The sequence below is a fragment of the Scardinius erythrophthalmus genome (assembly GCF_964197995.2).
Source record: "Scardinius erythrophthalmus genome assembly, chromosome: 20".
Classification (NCBI taxonomy): Eukaryota; Metazoa; Chordata; class Actinopteri; order Cypriniformes; family Leuciscidae; genus Scardinius; species Scardinius erythrophthalmus.
The window spans coordinates 21747208-21766320 of record NC_138240.1 but is presented as its reverse complement, the minus strand read 5'-3'; the positions used below and the strand labels follow the sequence as shown (position 1 = coordinate 21766320).

The 19113-nt window shown below is 36.7% G+C and overlaps 1 protein-coding gene across 2 annotated transcripts in view; it reads right to left on the bottom strand.

Moving 5' to 3' along the window:
• Nucleotides 1-202: 202 nt before the first annotated feature.
• gfra2a (GDNF family receptor alpha 2a) overlaps nucleotides 203-19113 on the bottom strand; it is a 99430-nt gene continuing 80519 nt past the window's right edge. Inside the window, exons 6-9 of one of the 2 annotated variants that reach the window (XM_081348933.1) lie at nucleotides 17865-18005; nucleotides 14331-14494; nucleotides 4540-4584; nucleotides 203-3126 (exon numbers count right to left, since the gene is read on the bottom strand). In XM_081348933.1, coding sequence (XP_081205059.1) covers nucleotides 3004-3126; nucleotides 4540-4584; nucleotides 14331-14494; nucleotides 17865-18005 — 473 coding nt within the window. In that variant the 3' untranslated portion in view covers nucleotides 203-3003. The remainder of the gene's footprint in view (nucleotides 3127-4539; nucleotides 4585-14330; nucleotides 14495-17864; nucleotides 18006-19113) is intronic. The other variant, XM_081348934.1, reaches the window with a different exon arrangement.

Here is a 19113-nt window from a genome sequence, read left to right as displayed (position 1 = left end):
TGGCTAAATCTGAACCTGCTTTTAGAGCCACTCATTGGACAGGAAGCAATGGATCTTGCAGAAATGTCATCACAGGTATTTCCAGTGAGCCTGGGTTGGTAAATCTAACTAACACAGATATTTTTGCCAATCACCTTAAGGATCACATTTGCAACAAGCCTTTTATTGTTGTCCTCAACACAAAACAAATGTGGAAAGCAGTAAAAATTGAAGTGGCTTTATTGATCAGGAAACAAGCACAGCATTAGCATATCTGGAGCTCACAGCAGTCTACAAAGGGAGGTGACCCTTACATCAAAGCAGTGATGAGATGACGTAGAACTCTGCTAATTCCAGAGGTGATCAAATCACAATGGTTTATCAAAGTCATGTGACACAGCAAAAGCTCCATTGAATGTCTCTGTGAAGTGCTACTCTTTTTCATAGTTCATTTCTTTGCATCTGAAACTTACATTCGTCAAATGGTCTCATCTTGATACCAAATCCCCTCCTCGCCTAACCATAGCTAAAAATCTTATACACAAACGTACTGTACATGTAGGCTACACACACACTCAACAATCACACACTTCTGTATGAACCAGTCAAAACATTATCCAAACCCCAGTAGGCCTTTTTGATATACAATACAGTATCAACACTGTTTTTGGGAGTATGTGGCGGTTGCTTTTCATCTCAGGTACATTGAGATTCAAAATCACTTTGTTTTTTTGTTAAAAGGTTGAATGACTAAACGTGAACTGACACCTTTCAGAGAATTCACATTGTGTTACTTATTTCATTCATCGCTACTTTTGTTCCCACCGAATATGACAGCACAGTTTTGAAAATAATTTCAAAGCAAGGACTGCGATGTCAGTGTCTGGTGACAGGATCATTTTTCTTTTCATTTGAATTTGTTCTTGTTCTCACTCAACAATGACTTTTGACTTAATACCTCCCTTAAAATATATATACTTTTTTTTCCTCAAAAAAGCAGCATACTTCAAAAAATATACTGTTTATATATCTATATATTCCAGATGTTTCAACAAAAGTAAAGGTCTTTGCACACAAAGTACAACATTTTCGTATGCGTTTTTTTCGTATTCGTTATTCGGTGGCTCTAAATTGTCAAAACACCTCTTAAAATGCTTGCTATTTGACATTCTGCGTCATTTCTGTTTATTTTCGGAAAACGCAGAAAATCGAACCCGATCTGATTTTTTTATGACAGACGAAAGGTTCGGAGGCAGTGTGAAAACGTGATTGACACAACGTGAGGTCGTAAATTTTTTTTTTTACGTGCGCAATTTTCGGACGAGAATTTCGGACTCCGTGTGCAAGGACCGTCTTGGAACATTCACACGAAATGAGAAAATCTGGTAAAATAGAGCTGATTATTACATCACTGCGTCCTTTTAGAAACAATGTAATCTTAGAATACTCATAAATCTTTTAATACTAAAAAGTATTTAATCTATTAATGTTTAAATTAAATAAAAAAGTTTGCCTGTTGATGTTTATCTGTTTTGACAGATGGATCCCCACTGATACGACATTTCTTTAATGTGTTTCCATTGCATTATTGTCATATTTACACAAAGAATGTTCATATTTATCATTTGCTTTGCAATTGTACGTATATAACAAGCCTATAGGACACAATATATAAATCTTTTTTAGTTTTGACCTTTACATTTATATATGTTTATATCGATGTCTGTTTGTTAATAACTTCAGTGTTTGGAATGTTGATAAAAGAGTCATACGTTTCTAGTGCATTTACTGAACCTGTGAATTGAGGTGAGTATTTTTAGAAACATTCCGAACATCAAAACTCGGCATCGACCTTCTCCACACAGCGGCTAGAAAATAATGAGGAGGAAAAACAAAGAGTAAGGCCACATCAGAAATTGCACACAATGATTCACATGACGATGAATGTCCCAAAACGGTTCCCTTTTTTTTTTTGTCAGGGTTTTTCTTGTGTAGAACCAGAGACAGAATATGCCATGACTATTAATGGTTAGTGGTATGAGCACCTCCAGGTTTTTCTCAGTCATGCAGTTCTTGTCACTCCCACTGCTCGTCTAGAACTTTCTCTAGGGTCTCTTCATCTTTCATTTAAAGACAACACATAATAATTAACAGCTGTACTTTTGGAAAGAAAAACATTCATATTCACAGACAAAATTATACATGTGTGGGCAGCCCATTGACATTGCGAACCCACACGGAAGCAGTTTGCAAAGATCTACTTCTCCTGTTGATCCACTGGTACGCTTTCATCAACTTCATCTCAACATTCCTTTTCTTTTTCAAATTTATCAAACTAAGTAGAGAATGTGACTAAGAGAACTGTCGCCCGTGACATCCACCTTGCGCCGTGTCGACAGGGTACAGATTTAAACTTCAAACACTTCACATTTAAAAGAACCACTGGAAAGTAATTACTCCTGTTCGACTGGTGGACAAAAGAAGGAAAAAAAGATGGAACTGAAAAGGAATAATCACAATGAGAAAGCTAAAGCAGCTGTCAAAGAAGAGCGTGGCAAATCCAATAAATGGGCAGTGGGCCGGGATGGAGAATGCCTCTCAGAGATGGTGTAATACAATGCTAATTCAGGCCTGATGGGTTCTTCGAGACGCCCTTTTTATGGGCGGTGTGGGCGGCAGGAAGTAGAACAGTAGACTGGAAAGCTTTGTGCCTGGGTCTATAGTTGCAGGTCCATCAGGCGCATTACAGGTCTTCGACTTTGAAATCAAGCGGCTAAGTACGCAATATCTGTTTCTTGGCCGTTTGCTCGTTCACTTTGCAACTTTCTCAATCGGCCATGGCAAAGATGCAGCAGACTTTTCGATATGTGTCTCTGTGTTCTTTCTGTTTGGTGTTCATTTGAAAGAAAGAAAGAAAGAAAGCTGCAGTAGAGGAGAGAGGCGTGAGTTTGGTCTGAAGATGATCATGAGGGGGTTTCCATCAGCCTTGGCCTCACTGTGCTGGCTTATGAAGCTCAGGTAGTTCTACATAGTGAGGTTTCCGAGAACGAACAACAGACCGAGCATCAAAACATCAGTTAGGGCTTTTGTGCCTGGACTTGAATTTGTGGGGACTTCTACTCTTGTGTTCGGTGGGCTGCCAGGAACCTGTGAACAAACAAACAAAATAATAGGTCACACTTTAGATTAGGATCCAATTCTCACCTAATTTTGCCTCTATACACTCCTAATTACTGCTTATTAATAGTTCGTAAGGTAGTTGTTAAGTTTAGGTATTGGGTAGGATTAAAGATGTAGAATATGGTCATGCAGAATAAGGCATTACAGCCCGTTCTCATCCTAGGGCGTCATATATTGCCGCTTTTGACATTTCGTCGACATCGAATGCACATTGCACCCTTTAGCGCGTCAGTATATGACGCCCAAGGATGAGAATGCGTTGGGCATTACTATGAGCTTTATAAGTACCAATAAACTGCCAATATCCTAGTAATATGCATGCTAATAAGCAACTAGTTAATAGTGAAAATTGGACAGTAAACTAAAGTGTTACCAAATAACCAAATAAGTCCAGGTCACATTTTACTAAAACAAACAAACAAACAAACAAAAAAAAGATATATATGTATTTATAGTATTGTATAGCATTATATATATTATATTGAAGGTTATTAGGACCATTAATATTATTATTATTATTGTTGTTGTTCATTTATTGACATTATTTTCATGATACTACAGTTGCATATTGTTGACAAATACAACCAAAATGCTTCAGAAACTACTCAATAACTTTTATAGAATATTATAGAATAGCTCATTATTTCATATTTCACATTATTTTCAGTGGTGATTGCCATTTCATTCTCATTACATTAAAATATAACAGTAATAAAAATATATATATTATTATTATTATTTATTCATTTATTTTACTTTGTGACTGACATTATTTTAATGATACTACAGTTGCATTTAGTTGACAAATACTTTTATTAATACCACCATTCATATATAATATCTAATTAACATATAATTATAATTACTGTATTTTCAATGGTCATTTGATTGTCATTCCATTTGATTGTTATTTCATTCTTATTACTCCATTTGATTGTTATTTCATTTTCATTCTTCATTTAGAATTACCGTAATATCAATTATTATTATTATTAGTCATGAAAATAATGCCACAATGCATAGAATTCTAATGCTCCTTAAAATGGATTCATTTGTAAAGATGAAAATATAAAATATGCTAAATAAAATGTCTTACATATTTCTCAGTTTTGGTGTATAATATGACCCGGACAAGTTCTTGACAGCTTTTGTGAGATTTACCCAAACCCTCTAAAGCTTTTGCAGCACATGCAAGTGACTGTACAAGGGAAATGTCTAATTATAACACATTTACAATAAAGCCACAATGCATGCTCTTGTGCAATGATGCTCTGGACACATGGTAGTCATCAAGCCTTTTCCCCCTCATGCACAAGCAAGAGATCCTTAGATAATGCTTGAACTCACTGACTTGGATAGTTTCATCTCTGCACTTCTTACCTCACTTTCGCAGATGTAGTCTTTTGCTTGATAGCAATCAAATTCCTGCAAGGAAATAAGGTTATCCTTAAAATATGTAATTAAGTATAATATGATGGTGTCTTATTTGAAAGGACCTACTGTACTGTATCTGTCTGTAATGCATATCTATCTTCTCTATCATCTGACAATCAATCAAATGTGAAGAACCAGACTCTCTGATATGTCTTTCTTTTATAGATTTTTTTGGGGTGATCAACACCCCAAGCATATCGCAGTCCAGTTTAATAACTGAACCAGTTTGACAGAAGAGTTCAAAGTGTTTCTAGGAGAAGTTTTAAGAGCAAATTCCAAAATATAATTCCAAAATGTTGAGTTAGACTATAAAATGTGCATAATAACACATGCAAATACATTGTAATCTTCTAAATGTGTCTCTGTGTGTGTTCTGCTCTGATGGGGCTCTTCCTCAGATCTGTAAAGGGTAATAAAGGGATTGATGAGGCTCTTGCAGAAGCATGATTTATCTGAACTACAGGGGTATCAATCAAAATATGTCATTATGCCACTCAGTTCTAAAGCCTGCACTCAAAGAGATGTCATTCTACGCAGTGCTGAAAAAAGGGAATATTGTTGTAACTAGCTGGTGCTAGGACATTTTGATTTTCTTAAAGGTGGTACCTGGCTTGAAAAGTTTGAGAACCACTGATTTATATGATTTCTTTCATTAATATTTTTAAAGGGTGATTTTTTTTTTTTTAATCAAAGAGGAGTTTTAAGAATGTATAGGATGACCATAAATGTAGTTCATATGATGAATAGTGAGTAAATAGTGACAATTTGTTTTAAGTGAACACTATGTAAGATTTTTGGATTAAAATATCCAAATACCACTAGAACAATGTTATATATTTTGTTGATTTGTGTACTTACATTATCCAAAATGTTTCTAAGAAATAAGCAGTTTTAACCAGGACACGGACCGTGTCCGTGCGTCGCCTATTAATGACATCATACCCACGTTACCCTCGTTTTCCGGTTTTATTTTGTAGAAACCATGGAAACACCAAAGACGCTTTAATATATTATGTGTTTAATTAGACAGGTGAGCAACTGTTTGTAAACATACATTGACAGAAAAACGAATCATTTTTATATACTGTAGCTCTACGCAGTTCGTCTTTTTGTTGAAATCTCGTTTTCTTGATGTACCGCGAGTACCATATTTACCATGCCCAATATCGATCTAGCTTACTGCAGTGTGCAACAAGTGACTCATATAGCCGCAGAGCGAACGCACAGAGTAGCATTATAACAACTTACAACACACTCAAATGTATCTAATATGATAAAACAGCGCTGCATTACCCCACATACGCATGTCCGGAAGAAGCGGAAGCGGCGTCTGCGGCATAATAAAAGCTCCACTGCTCTAGAGCCGTGTGTCGTGCTCGTCTCTCATTAGCAATCGCTCCAGTGGCTCGTTCCACTCCAACAACTTACGTAAATATAATACATTACTGGTCATCCATGAATCTGATTTTTGCCCAGGTCCCGTATTCTCCACCGGCTGTAGAGGTGAAGACAACAACTCACATGATTCCGCGAAATCAATGCGTCATCAAGCTATGCCTTTGTTCTGAATAAATGACCTCTAGTGGCGATTTTCCGAATTTAATTGAAATAAATAAAAATAGAAGAAGTTCTACAAGAAAATACTACTTCAGTCTTTTTACTTCAAAATTTCACTTTTAATTCAATGTATTATTTTTTTGTAATCATTTCTGACATTTACTAGCAATTTCTTCAAAAAAAATTTCAGTGCTTTTCACTGAGACCTAGAAATTTGACATTTACATGTCCTGCATTTGTGCTAAAAGTTCTGTTAAATAAACTCGTATAATATAGACATACATTGTACCATTCTACTCATCTTGCTTTATTTTAAGCCAACGCTTTTGGCCATCTTCTTTTAATTGACTGAATTCTCAAAAGACCTCGTACTTCTGAAGGTCTTTGCAAGGAGGTACAAATCATTCCCTTCCTATTCACTCATATAACCATACATTTATTCCTGCATCTAATGTTGTAAAATTCTGTTCCCCAAACAAGGTCATCAAAGCTTGTTTGTCAAGACGTCGCCGCGGTATTGTTTATGACAAAGAACGATGGAATTGAACTAGTGCACTCGCACAGACACAGACTCGCCCTAATCCAATAAATCTGTTTTCAATTATGTTAGAATAAAGACTGAGACCTTTCAGCCGGGCCTGGAGTACATCTGCGCGCCCAGGTTGGCATTTGCAATAAGCCCACTGAGGCTTAGAAGAGATGCAATCATCTCCCGACACCTTCAAGATAGGACAAAAGTATAGCGCGTGGACAATGACGATGCCCAGTCTCGGTTTTGAATTGTTTCTAGAGATATCAAGAACACCTCTCAGCGATTTGTAATTAAAATCGCATTCTTGCAGCAACATCCTGCATATGTTTGCCTCTCTCAAAGCTGTTGGCTTAATCAGGAGCTGTAGTCCCGAAAACCGAACAGCCACACGACACATGCAATGGCCAGGAGGCAGAGACTGTATCCCATAGGGATTTAGTGCCTCAATTTGTGTCCGCTGTGTGCTGCTGCCTTGGTCAGCCTTCTCTCCACACTATGCTATTTACCCGAGACTCAATCGATCTTAATCTTCCCTCCTCTGATTAAAAGGTAGAAGCACTATTAGAATGAGTGATTTCAATATGTTTTGAAAGTAAGTGCATTTTATGAGCTGTTAAAGTGCGTGTGGAATTTCACCTCAAACCCCTGCGTCTTATTCATTAGCAACCAGTAACCAGCATAAGAAAGTGTGTTTGATACATATTCTGCTGATATTGGCAGTAATTCTACAAACGATGATCTCATGACGGAGTTATAACCACACATGCAAGTATGTGCAGACACTTGGTATAGTTGAGTGCACTAAAGAGCCAAATCAGTACATGTACACATTGAAATCAGTTTCAATGAATCCATTTTAAACACTGATTCCTAACACTTTTGTTAACTACATTAGTTAACATGAACTAACAATGGAAAATACTTCTAAAGCATTTATTAATTATGTTAATTTCGACATCTACAAATACATAATTAAAATCAAAAGTTGTATCTGTTCATATTATGTAATGGCTGTGAGTTGACATGAACTAACAGTTGTATTTTTATTAACTAATGCTAACAAACATTAATAACGGAGTGTCTATTTGCACTAAGTGTAAATAGCCTCCCTTGTTGGCAAAGGCTATTCACACTAAAGGCCTGTTCACACCGGGACGAATTTCGCGCGCGATATTCGCCGACGTTTAACGCCTCGTGACTAAACAAAGGGCGCCAATGTGAGTGTGCACACCGACGCGAAAAACGCCACGCTTAAAAGCGTCATTTTTTTAAAAACGCCTCGGGTTCGTTTTTTTGGTTTGACGCGCCGCGTCAAAAACTATCCGACCAATGAGATTGGCGCTTTTGCTCACGTGTCTGGAGCTTCTGAAGTTACAGTAAAACACAACTTGGGGGCGCTCAAACACAAAAAACGGTCTTGCCGAGCACACATACGTAACGACGAAGAAGATATATGCCGAGTAGCGTCTAAACACTGCCGGGAAGAAATAAGACGAGGAAGATGCAAGGCAAGATGAATGTAGAGCTGCTGGTCTCGTTGGTGTCGGAACATAAAGAACTATGACAAACGCGACAGCGACTACAAAAATCTTGATAAAAGAGAACTGTTATGGAGTGGTATTAATCGCCATCTAATGTCAGGGAATGAATTTGCATGTTCACTCGGCTCATCGTCAGCGAAAATCGCTTGGGTGTGAACACAAAAAACCCGTTGAAAAACGCTGGCGAATAACGCGCGCCGATATTCGTCCCGGTGTGTACGGGCCTTAACTCTGCGCACCAATGTCTTGTTAGGGCCACACAAGATTGAAAACGGTGCAAGCAATTTAATGTCTGCAGTGGTATAAGCTGTAGGGAGTGTGGCGCTTGAAAGCAGCTTTTGATGCTTTCGACCCCGAGTTCGAATCCACCATTTGCCGAACTCTCACTCTTCTCCCTTTTCCCATCACATCGGATGGGAAATGCATTTATTTTCAATACAAATTATGAAAATATTAGAAAAAAGGAAATAAAGTGCCTAACGACTTTAATAATAAAGGGTTTTATCAGTTAGGGGTAGGTGTAGGGAGGGCTTTATTATCCCAATACGGTGGCATTGATTGAAATATTTTAATAAATATAGTCATTTACACTCTGTGTGATTACTGCATCCTGTTAATGTACAACAATACTGAGGTGCAAATAGTATCTGCCACTATTTATAAGTAAATAGCATCTAACAACTATTTGCACATTGCAAAGAACTGCTACTTTTCTATAGTGTAAATAGAATGTATTGCTATTTTCATTTAGTGCAAATAGCCGCTGCCTATTAATAAATACTGTAACAAATGTATTGATCATTGTTAGTTAATGTAAGTTAATGCATTATCTAACGTTAACTAAATTGACCTTGTTGTAAAGTGCTACAGATTCGGTAACACTTTACAATAAGGTTCATTAGTTAACATTAATGTATAAACTAACATGAACTAACAATGAGCAATACATGTGTTACAGTATTAGTTAATCTTTGTTAATGTTAGTTAATAAAAATACAGCTGTTCATTGTTTGTTCATGTTATTTCCAGTGCATTAATTAATGTTAACAAATACAACCTTTAATTTTAATGACATATTAGTAAATGTTGAAATTAATATTAACTAAGAGTAATAAATGCTGTAGAAGTATACTTCTACAGCATTTATTACTCTTAGTTAATATTAATTTCAACATTTACTAATATGAACTAAGGTAGTATGAACTAAGGTAGAACTAAGGTAGTTAATTAATGTTAACTAATGAATCTTATTGTAAAGTGTTACCGGTAGCACTTTGTTACAAGTATACAGTAATAAAGTACTTACAAATCATTAACAAACTATTATAGTTTATATATTGTAGTCTTTACATTGTTAATATATTAACAGGCTATATACAGTATAAATAGTGAGTTCATTTGTTGTCACTGTAATTATTATTGTTTAACTAATCAATTAAGTGCTTTAAACCAACTTTTATTGGACATTAATTGCATTCATATTAAGTGTTGCTTAAAATGTTTACAACTATATTAATCATGCACACACACACACACACACACACACACACACACACACACACACACACACACACACACACACACACACACACACACACACACACACACACACACACACACACACACACACGTTAATTACAGTGACAGTAAATGAAGAACTCAACTTAAATGTAGATAGTACAATATATTTAAAACTTGTTGATTATTTAATTTCATATCACTCAAAATCGGCTTGCAAGATTTCATGACATGGAATTGTGCCGTGCCGATTGTGTTCAGCACAGAGGTGTTTTTTCTGTGTTTTGCACCATTGCCTGATTTGCATAATTCATTAAGCGAATAGGGTGCTAAAACAACCCGTGCTAATAAACAACACTATCGGTAGGTGCAATTCAATCTTAGTGAATTCACCCCATAGTGTTTATATCTTCCTGTTCATGCCCATAGCCGCAAATCAGTTAAAAGTGAGTTTCGACAAAGGAAACAATTCTACAGTTACCAATATCTAATTATTTATCTGTGTATGGTATGTCTCTTTCTTTTGTTTTATGTGTCATTTCACCTGACGCATGAATAAAGTGATTGTGTTGAATTAGCGTTAGCTCATGCAGTGAACTTTTAGCGTCTCCTGTGTAAACATGCATAATTAGATGCAGGCTTAGGCAAAAGCCAGAACTGCCAGAACTGCAGCTGGCAAAGAGAGCGAGAGAGAGACAGAGCGAGAGACGGAGGAGGGGACGGAAATTGTGTGTTGACAGGCGAGGATGTTGGTGGGGGTGAGAGAAACAGAGGACAGTGACTAAAAGCCAATTAATTAGCGAGAGCGGTGATGTGTGTCAGCTGCCTGTTGACATCAGCCCAGATCTCTGTTCACAGCTCTGCTAATGTCTCATCCTTCCCTTTTGCTTTTCAACATCTCCCTCTATTTCTCTTCCACTCATTCACATCTCATCTCTTTGCATTAGAACTCTCACACTTGCCCTGATTGTTTACACAGAAACACATAGATAGACACCGACGTGTAGTCTCGCACCGCTCCTTACATCCCTGCTCAAACAAACCAACACACAAATATTCGCAAAATCATTCATCCTGGTACACAGGATCTTTCTGAGAACAAACCGCTTCACATAAAACCGTACACAGGTGCACAGATCGGCAGGCCAATAACATTGCGTACACTGACAAAAAAATAAAATAAAAAATGGGTGTTGGATTTCCTTGTAAACAATTTTACAAATAATTACAAAGAACTAACAAGTAACAAATTTAATTAAATGGATAAAAAAAGAGTCATTACTGTAATTCACTGAGAGGACAAACATATAAGAGTAAACAGAATAAATTAACAATTAAAGATGCTATAAACTATATTTATATCATGATTGGTATCAGCTTAAAATTTTATGATCAGGACTTCAAGTGGAGTCGAAAATAACATAATTATGAGTTCCGAGCACATGACCAAGTGAAGTTATATTTAATGAATTCAGATGTAGCTATATGGGTGTATTGTTCAGAATAGAATCTACTTCCATGTTAAGTTTATGACTTAAATGTGGGACATATAATAATAAAGAATTTCCCATGTGCAATTGAAGGTAGCATAATTTCAAGATTCTTTGCTGTCAGTTTGACATCATCGAAACATTCCTTTTTTTAGCATCCCTGATTTAAATCAGACATGTTCTTATTAAAGGAGGAAATGGCAATGGCAACCTCCACGTCTTTATAAGTGGAGAAAGCGTAACAGTCAATTTGGATTATGTGCGCCTCGTAAGCCAGTCATATTGGCCCTGACGTCAGTAGCCGTTTAAGGATTCCATCCTTTGGGGAAATGAACATTGGGAAAACCTATTTTTTAATGTCAAGTTTAAACTTTCTATTTCAAATTGATTCAATGTCACTGATTCCTTTGAGTCACTGGACTGTGTAGCATTTTTTACAAATAAAATGGTGAATATTGCTGTTTATGAAATGTTTATTACATGTATTGTTAGATTGGTGCATGCAAATGTATTCCTTGTGTTCATTTAAACATGCTTTGATTAATACTTATATTCCATTCTTCTGTTCTATTCTTTTCTAGCAGTAGAAACAGTATGAATAACTTGATGAATATCTGATAATTCATAACAATGGAGCACTGGAGACAATTTATAGTGCTGGGTGAAAAGAATCGCTCCCTCAGTTGTGCCCATGAGCGAGACATGTCACTTCTACAGGTAGATTCTGTGAGGGAACATCGTTTCTGCCTCAGGCAAACTTTAAGTGCTATTGGACCTGCTAGATAGAGCAAAGCACCCCTTTTGAATTTCACCTCCAAAAATCACTGTGATGCCGAACCCTGCCTGGAATTAAAACACGGTAAACAGAGCGAGACTTTGCCCATTTTCTCTCTACCTGTCAGAATGAGAAAAATGGCCCATGGCAAACTATTCATCTTTCGTTTGAGTGGGACCAGAAGAAAAAATATGAGCTTCAGCAATAGGGTGAATCTGTGATGCAAATCTGACACGTTTTTGAATTGCTGGAGAATGGTAAAGTTTGACAATGTTTCCCCTCAGGCATTCTCTGATTATAAACTTCCTGCTTGGGTAATGAACTAATTATAATTTTTTACAATAAATTAAACATTGCTCTACTGGCCCAGCACGTGCAGTCGTACACATACGCACACAAACACATCATGCAGTGTAAATAGCGACATGCAGTTTTGTGGCTCCTTGGGGAAATTGTGAAGACACATTTTTCTGTCTTGTCTATTTGTGCTGTTTTCTGAGGCGCACTCAATCATTTTACATTTTCAACTTTAATATGTTAATTACGGACCCATCAACATCTCTGGAGAGTATGTTACACTCAGGTGAAAGACTGTGCAAAGCAACGTGTGTGTGTTTGTGTGCAATTAACCGAACAAAGGTACAAATGTCAACTAATTTATATCTTGTCAGTTGTTTATTCTACAGCTTGACTATCGTCAACAAGTCCAATCACTTCTAATTAAACGGAAAGTAGCAGTTAGCATACAATATTCCTATGTGTAAATATGTTTCCATGTTTTTTTTGTTTTGTTTTTTTTTTTTGCAACAGCATGTTTGACTGAAAATAATGAGTAAAGTTTTTAATTGATGTTCTGTATAAATGCAGCTGTGTTAGTGGTAAGATCTAAATATTTACTAAGCAACAAGTTCAGTATTTGAATTCATTGACACAGCTGCTTCTTTCTCTTTCTGCAACAGTGACTAAGACGCATCCATTTCTTATTAGACTTATCCTTGCGAAAAAGAAGTACACTTTTTTAAATCGAGTGTGGACTTAATGAGATGTTTGTGGACATTTAATTGCATGTTAATTGCCTTTATTTGACTATGTTTACAACTTTTGCTTATATTTTAAAGGTAAAAACATTAGACCTTCACAAGCTGTTGTGGTGGGGAAAAATAAAAGAGGGCCCCAAAGCTTTGTCCCTCCAGATCTTGTCCGCAGAGACCGCACAGACCACTGGCCCTTGCATGCATCTGAGAAGGGCAGATGCAAAATGCCAGGATGCAAGGGCATTGTAAGAAGCAAGTGCTCCAAGTGTTTAGTTTTCCTCTGCTTCACTGACTTTCACAAGTCATGAAGAGAATTAAATGAAATGAAACAGCAAAAAAAATGACTAAATGAAATTAAACAAATGAATAGTGTATTTCAGTGAGACAGGTTCCAGGTTCCTGGTTATTATTACCAGACATTTCAGATAACTGTTGAAATTATATAATGTTTTTACTGTATAAATGTTTGTTTAAACATTTCACTAAGTATGAGATGGATTTGTTGAGTCTTGTTTTAAATAAAATTAGTTTTTTTAATTTTTTTTTTGATTTTATGGTACTTTCCACGATTGCATATTGTTGCCATATGGCAAAAATTTACCAACGACCCCCCTTTAAACTTTTTTTTTGATTTTTTTTATATATATCTGTTATTTAGCTCATGTTAAGTAATAAAAACATGCAAAACATTTTTTACAATGTCTAATTAATAATGCGTGCAATAGAGGGTTAAAACATATTAACATTTCAATATAATATTAAATTAATATTAATAACGCACCACTTTAGTATATTAGTCAACACATTAGATAAGTGTATTTGGCAAAAGGAGCATGGCAAAAGATTAAATAAAACAAAGATTTAAAATGTACTTTAAAGTAAATATTTGAATTTGACATTATTACAAAGTGGACATAAGTGTGTTCAGAAACAGTCATGAAAGTGTACTCTCTTTAGGTACACGTAAGTTGCCTTTTATTTCATTAATATTATATTGTCTGCAAGTACAGTTTTTAAAAATATACTTGTAAGATTTTAAGTACACTACAAGAGCACATTCAATACAATTAGGTGCACTTCTCTTTCACAAGGGTTTTACTGATTAACATTTACATTATCATTCAAATTTACGTTTGATCCTTACACCTGTAACGGTAAAAGACTTCTCAAAATAATTGGTTAAAATAAATTAGATAAACAATATAAAATAAGTACATTGCAATGAACTTACCTGTAATACAATGCAATATACAATGCTAAAACTTCCTGACCCCCTCAAATTTGACTTACGTTTAAATTCGGACAGGGAGAGATGATGCAGGGATCCTCCCCAGTTTCCATGGTTGTTTTAGGGACACTGGCAGTGGGCTCAAGATCAGGCTTCACTGAGCCTGTAGTAGGCTGAGGATCAGGCTTGGGTAGTGACCCATAACCAAAGGCCTGGATGGCATTTCCTGCAGGAAAAAAAGAGAGAAAAGAAATCATAGATTCAAAGCACATTTTCATAAGATATTTTTTTCTGTAGGAAGTCAGAAAGTCAGAGAGACTTTAAATCGCTAGGTCCCTTGAGGAGAAGAATATGTGTCTTCCTCTCCAAGTTTGAGAGGAATGAGGCATTAGTTAGCTGTATATGGGGGTCAGCAGTTCAGCTAAATGCTAATCCTGCAACGCTTGCAGATTTTGGATCAGTTAATTGCTAGAAAAACAAACCAGGACACACATCCACTGGCTGTCTCACAATTTAGTGAGCCTTCATGCCTTCATGCCTTCATGCTTGCGCTCAAAACACGTTTAATAGGCAACAACTTCACTTACAGTACCTACACTATAAGAATAATGCTGTTTATGCAAAGCAGACAGGGCATTTGAGTCACAATTAATTTCAAAAGAGTTTGCTATCATCAAACATCAGGACCCAAATACTGTTTACTACTTTTCTGCATGTATATTTATAACATCTCATTCAATCCACAACAAGGATATATGTGATGCTACCTTACAATTCACCCAAAATAAGATATTTTTGGAACAGCCCTTATGTCAGAAGTGTGCCTACAATTCCTTAAAATGCAGTCTACGAAAGCAGCTCGCTAGTTTTGGTATAACAGAGCCATGATTTACATTCAATCCATGCAAATTATACTGTATCCTTGCTTGTTTTGACTTGAAAAATCTCTCTCAGCCTATCTCACAGTGGGATATCGGATGAAATGTCTCCTGTGCTAATGCCTGAAGCTCTGTAGCGTATTATCTTATGTTTTAGTTTCCGCTCTGTTATTTCTTTCACTCTCTGGAAGATATTCATGCCAAGCAGTCAAACATTTTTTTGTGTGTGTGTGTGTGGATTTTCTTCATCTTAGATTCTCTTTTATTTGCCTCCTAATTGTATCTCTAATAATGCATTTTTTTATGAAATGTGATAAACAAAGTCTGTTGAAGGAGTGTAAAGTTCATCTTTCTTTAACAAATCAAAGTAAACTAATCAGTTTTTTTTTTCCATTTTTGTTTCTGTATTTCTTTTCTTCCTCAAAAGAGCCTACTTTACCAAAAATCCTTTTCTTGAGAAAAACCCAGACAAAGAATCATGTACTTGCCAGTATAGAAACAAGACGTTTTCGCCAACAGCTACATGTACATCTATGAACTATGATTTGTTACATGCTATTGCTAGTCAGTTACCTGTATAAATGGTATTGAGTGTGGCCATTCTTATTCTAGAGAGCATTTGATTGGCCATGAGTGCAGAATCAGGCATTAGATTTTTTGGCCCATTTTTTCATGAAGAGATTGAAGTACATAAGTGTATATCTGCTAAAGGTTCACTTATTCACTGTTTAAGAACTATTATTGTCTCGAAGCTAAAGGTGTGGTCACATTAGAGAAATTTTAAGGTCCACTATCTATTGTCAATAGTGTATCATTGTATAAAGCACAACTCATACAGCAGCAAACCAAGCAGCAGCTCAAACCTAGCAGCTTCCTATTGGTCATCGCAGTCACCAATTGTAACCCATTGCAAAATCCTTGTGGTGAATTGTTTTGCCCTCATGCGAAATTTCCAAACGCATGCATTCCTATTGAAATTAAGAATTGAAAACCACTTTATTCATAACACGTGCTGCGGGAATTTGGAGGCCAGGGCAACACCTTGAACTCTTGGTTCCTCAAACCATTCCTGAACAATGTGTGCAGTGTGGCAGGGAACATTATCCTGCTGACAGAGGCCACTTCCACCAGGGAACACCATTGTCATAAGGGGTGTACCTGGTCTGCAACTGTCACGGGTTGTGAAGGAGAGACTACACAAACGAATAACTCGAAGATCACCAGGATGATGAAGAAGGTTTACAAGGCTTTAATGCAACAGGTATTTCCACAAGGTACATCCAAACACAACTACATATAGACAAGACCAACTGAACTTCAGAGATTATGGAGATTATGACACACACACACCTGAACACAATGATGAAATCAAATCAGTGACCATGACGACAAACAAGGCAGGGAGAAACGGTGAACGAAAACAATCAGAGTTTTTGGTGGTGTGACTGCAACAATGTTTAGGTAGGTGGCACGTGTCAAATATACGTCCAAATGAATGGCCAGGGTTTTACAGTAGAACCTTGACCAGACCATCACACTCCCTCCATCGGATTGTCGTCGTCCCACAGTGAATCCTGGTACCATCACTTGCCCAGGTAAACGGCACATACTGTACGTACACTGTCATCCACGTGATGTAAAAGAAAACAAGACTCATCAGACCAGGCAAACTTATTCCACTGCTCCAAGGTCCAGTTCCAATGCTCGCGTGCCCATTTTAGGCACTTTTGATGGTGAACAGGGGTCATCACCAATCTCTGATTAGCCTGTGGCTACGCAGCAGAGTGTAATGCACTGTGTATTGTGACACAATCCTCCCATAACCATCATTCAAATTTTGTGTGACTTGTCCCACAGTAGATCTTCTGTTGGCCTGGACCAGACGGGATAGCCTTTGTTGTCCTTGTGCGTCGATGAGCCTTGTGCGCCCAACACCCTGTCGACGGTTTGTGATTCATCCCTCATTGGACCACTGTTAGTAAGTTCTCATCACTGCTGACTGGGAGCAACCCACAAGCCTTGCCATTTCAGAAATACTCTGACCCATTTGCATTGCCACAACAATTTGGCCCTGGTCAAAGTCGCTCAGATCTTTATTCCTGCCCATTTCTCCTGCATCCAACACATGATTACGAGACCTGATTGTTTGCTTGCCATCTAAGCATTATAACTACTAGTTCAACTAAATCTAAAATCTGTAAATCTAAACATCTGTCCGCATGAATTTAATTAGATTATCATTTGGAAATAAGCCAAAAAAAGTTTTAAATGGTTGAAGTCACACATTGTCACCATGAAATGTCGAAAAAGGCAGCACACGATAACAAGCCAGGGTGGAAGCCTTATTTAGCCTCAGCCGATATGTTTACTTTCTGCTAACAAGCATGACAGTAGTTACAAAACAATCAGACTTTATGATTCTGGAGGTGGGTAGAGATTCCACACATGGGATGAGTTTTGTAAGGGAAAGTAAACACAAAACATGGTTGCTTTCAAACATCGTAACAGTAGCTGCAGCATTCAGGTTTAAAAAGTAGCAAAGAATCCTATTTCTTAACAACCGCATGCTCATATAAGTACCATATCCTGAATTACTTATCAGAAAGCTGAGTATAATTCTGAATTGAATGCAAATGCTGAAAGCTAAGAGGTGATTGAAGCTGGACGGGAAAGACATTACAGATGGAACACTTTAATAACAAAAGAGGAAAGACTTACGGAGACAGGTGTTTTCCACAAAGTCCTGTAGAAACTTCTCACAGTCCTCTTCCTGATTCCCGCTGCCTTTGCAGGAACACCAGGGGGAGATGGTGAAGTTTGAGTGACCTGAGTCCACGTAGTTAGGAGTCATGTCCGTACCTATAGGGAGAACAAATCAAAAAAAAAAAATGTCATTCTAGTAACTAATAATGTATATCACATTGAATTAGGAAATGAACACAGGCATCAACATTACCTCATTTTCAGAGGTAACATTTCGAACAATTTCTTTATCTTTTTGTTATTTATCGTCTTGATCAATGAAAAATATATACAGTGCTATGCATAAGTTTAGACACCCATGCTAAAGTTGACTAAAAAGAGGAATAAAAAATCATCTTTTGGAAACTGAACTTAATGCCTTAATTAAAAAAATTAGGAAAAATCCAACCTTTAAGGACACCAATTTTCTTTGTGAATGAATAATCTATCGTAAATAAATAAATGTTCTTCCTTAAAATACAGGGTGCATAAGTTTGGACACCCCTATATTAAATTCCCATAGAGGCAGGCAGATTTTTATTTTTAAGTATTTTTTTACATTTTTTTTTTAGGATACTATGCATCCTGATAAAGTTCCCTTGGCCTTTGGAATTAAAATAGCCCCACATCATCACATAGCCTTCACCATACCTAGAGATTGGCATGGAGTACTTTCCATAAGATCATCTCTCAATACGCTGATTTCACGCAGCCGTCATTTTGAAATCGAAAGTGAGGCTCCGGTGGGAAAAACCCCGGAAGTAAAGATAAACAACAATGGCTTTGGACTACCAATTTACAATTTGCAATTTACACTTTTGGATGTTAATATCCAATATAGGATATTTATATAGTTCATTCCTGCTTCTTTTTTTATTTTCTGAATAATATAAAAAAAAATATTTTATTTATAAATGAATTTCACTGTATATAGTCTAAAGTATGAAAGAAATGTATGTACAGTTTTAGAATTGACAAAACATCATTAAACACAACAATACGGCATCGCATTCACGCCTCTCCTATGATTAAAGGCGACACTTCCGGTTTTCTTCCCACCGGAGCCTCGCTTTCGATTTCAAAATAACGGCTGCGTGAAATCAGCGTATGCAAATCAAACCAGCTATTAGGCTAACTGAAATAAAACCATGCCAATCTCTAGGTATGGTGAAGGCTATGTGATGATGTGGGGCTATTTTAATTCCAAAGGCCAAGGGAACTTTAT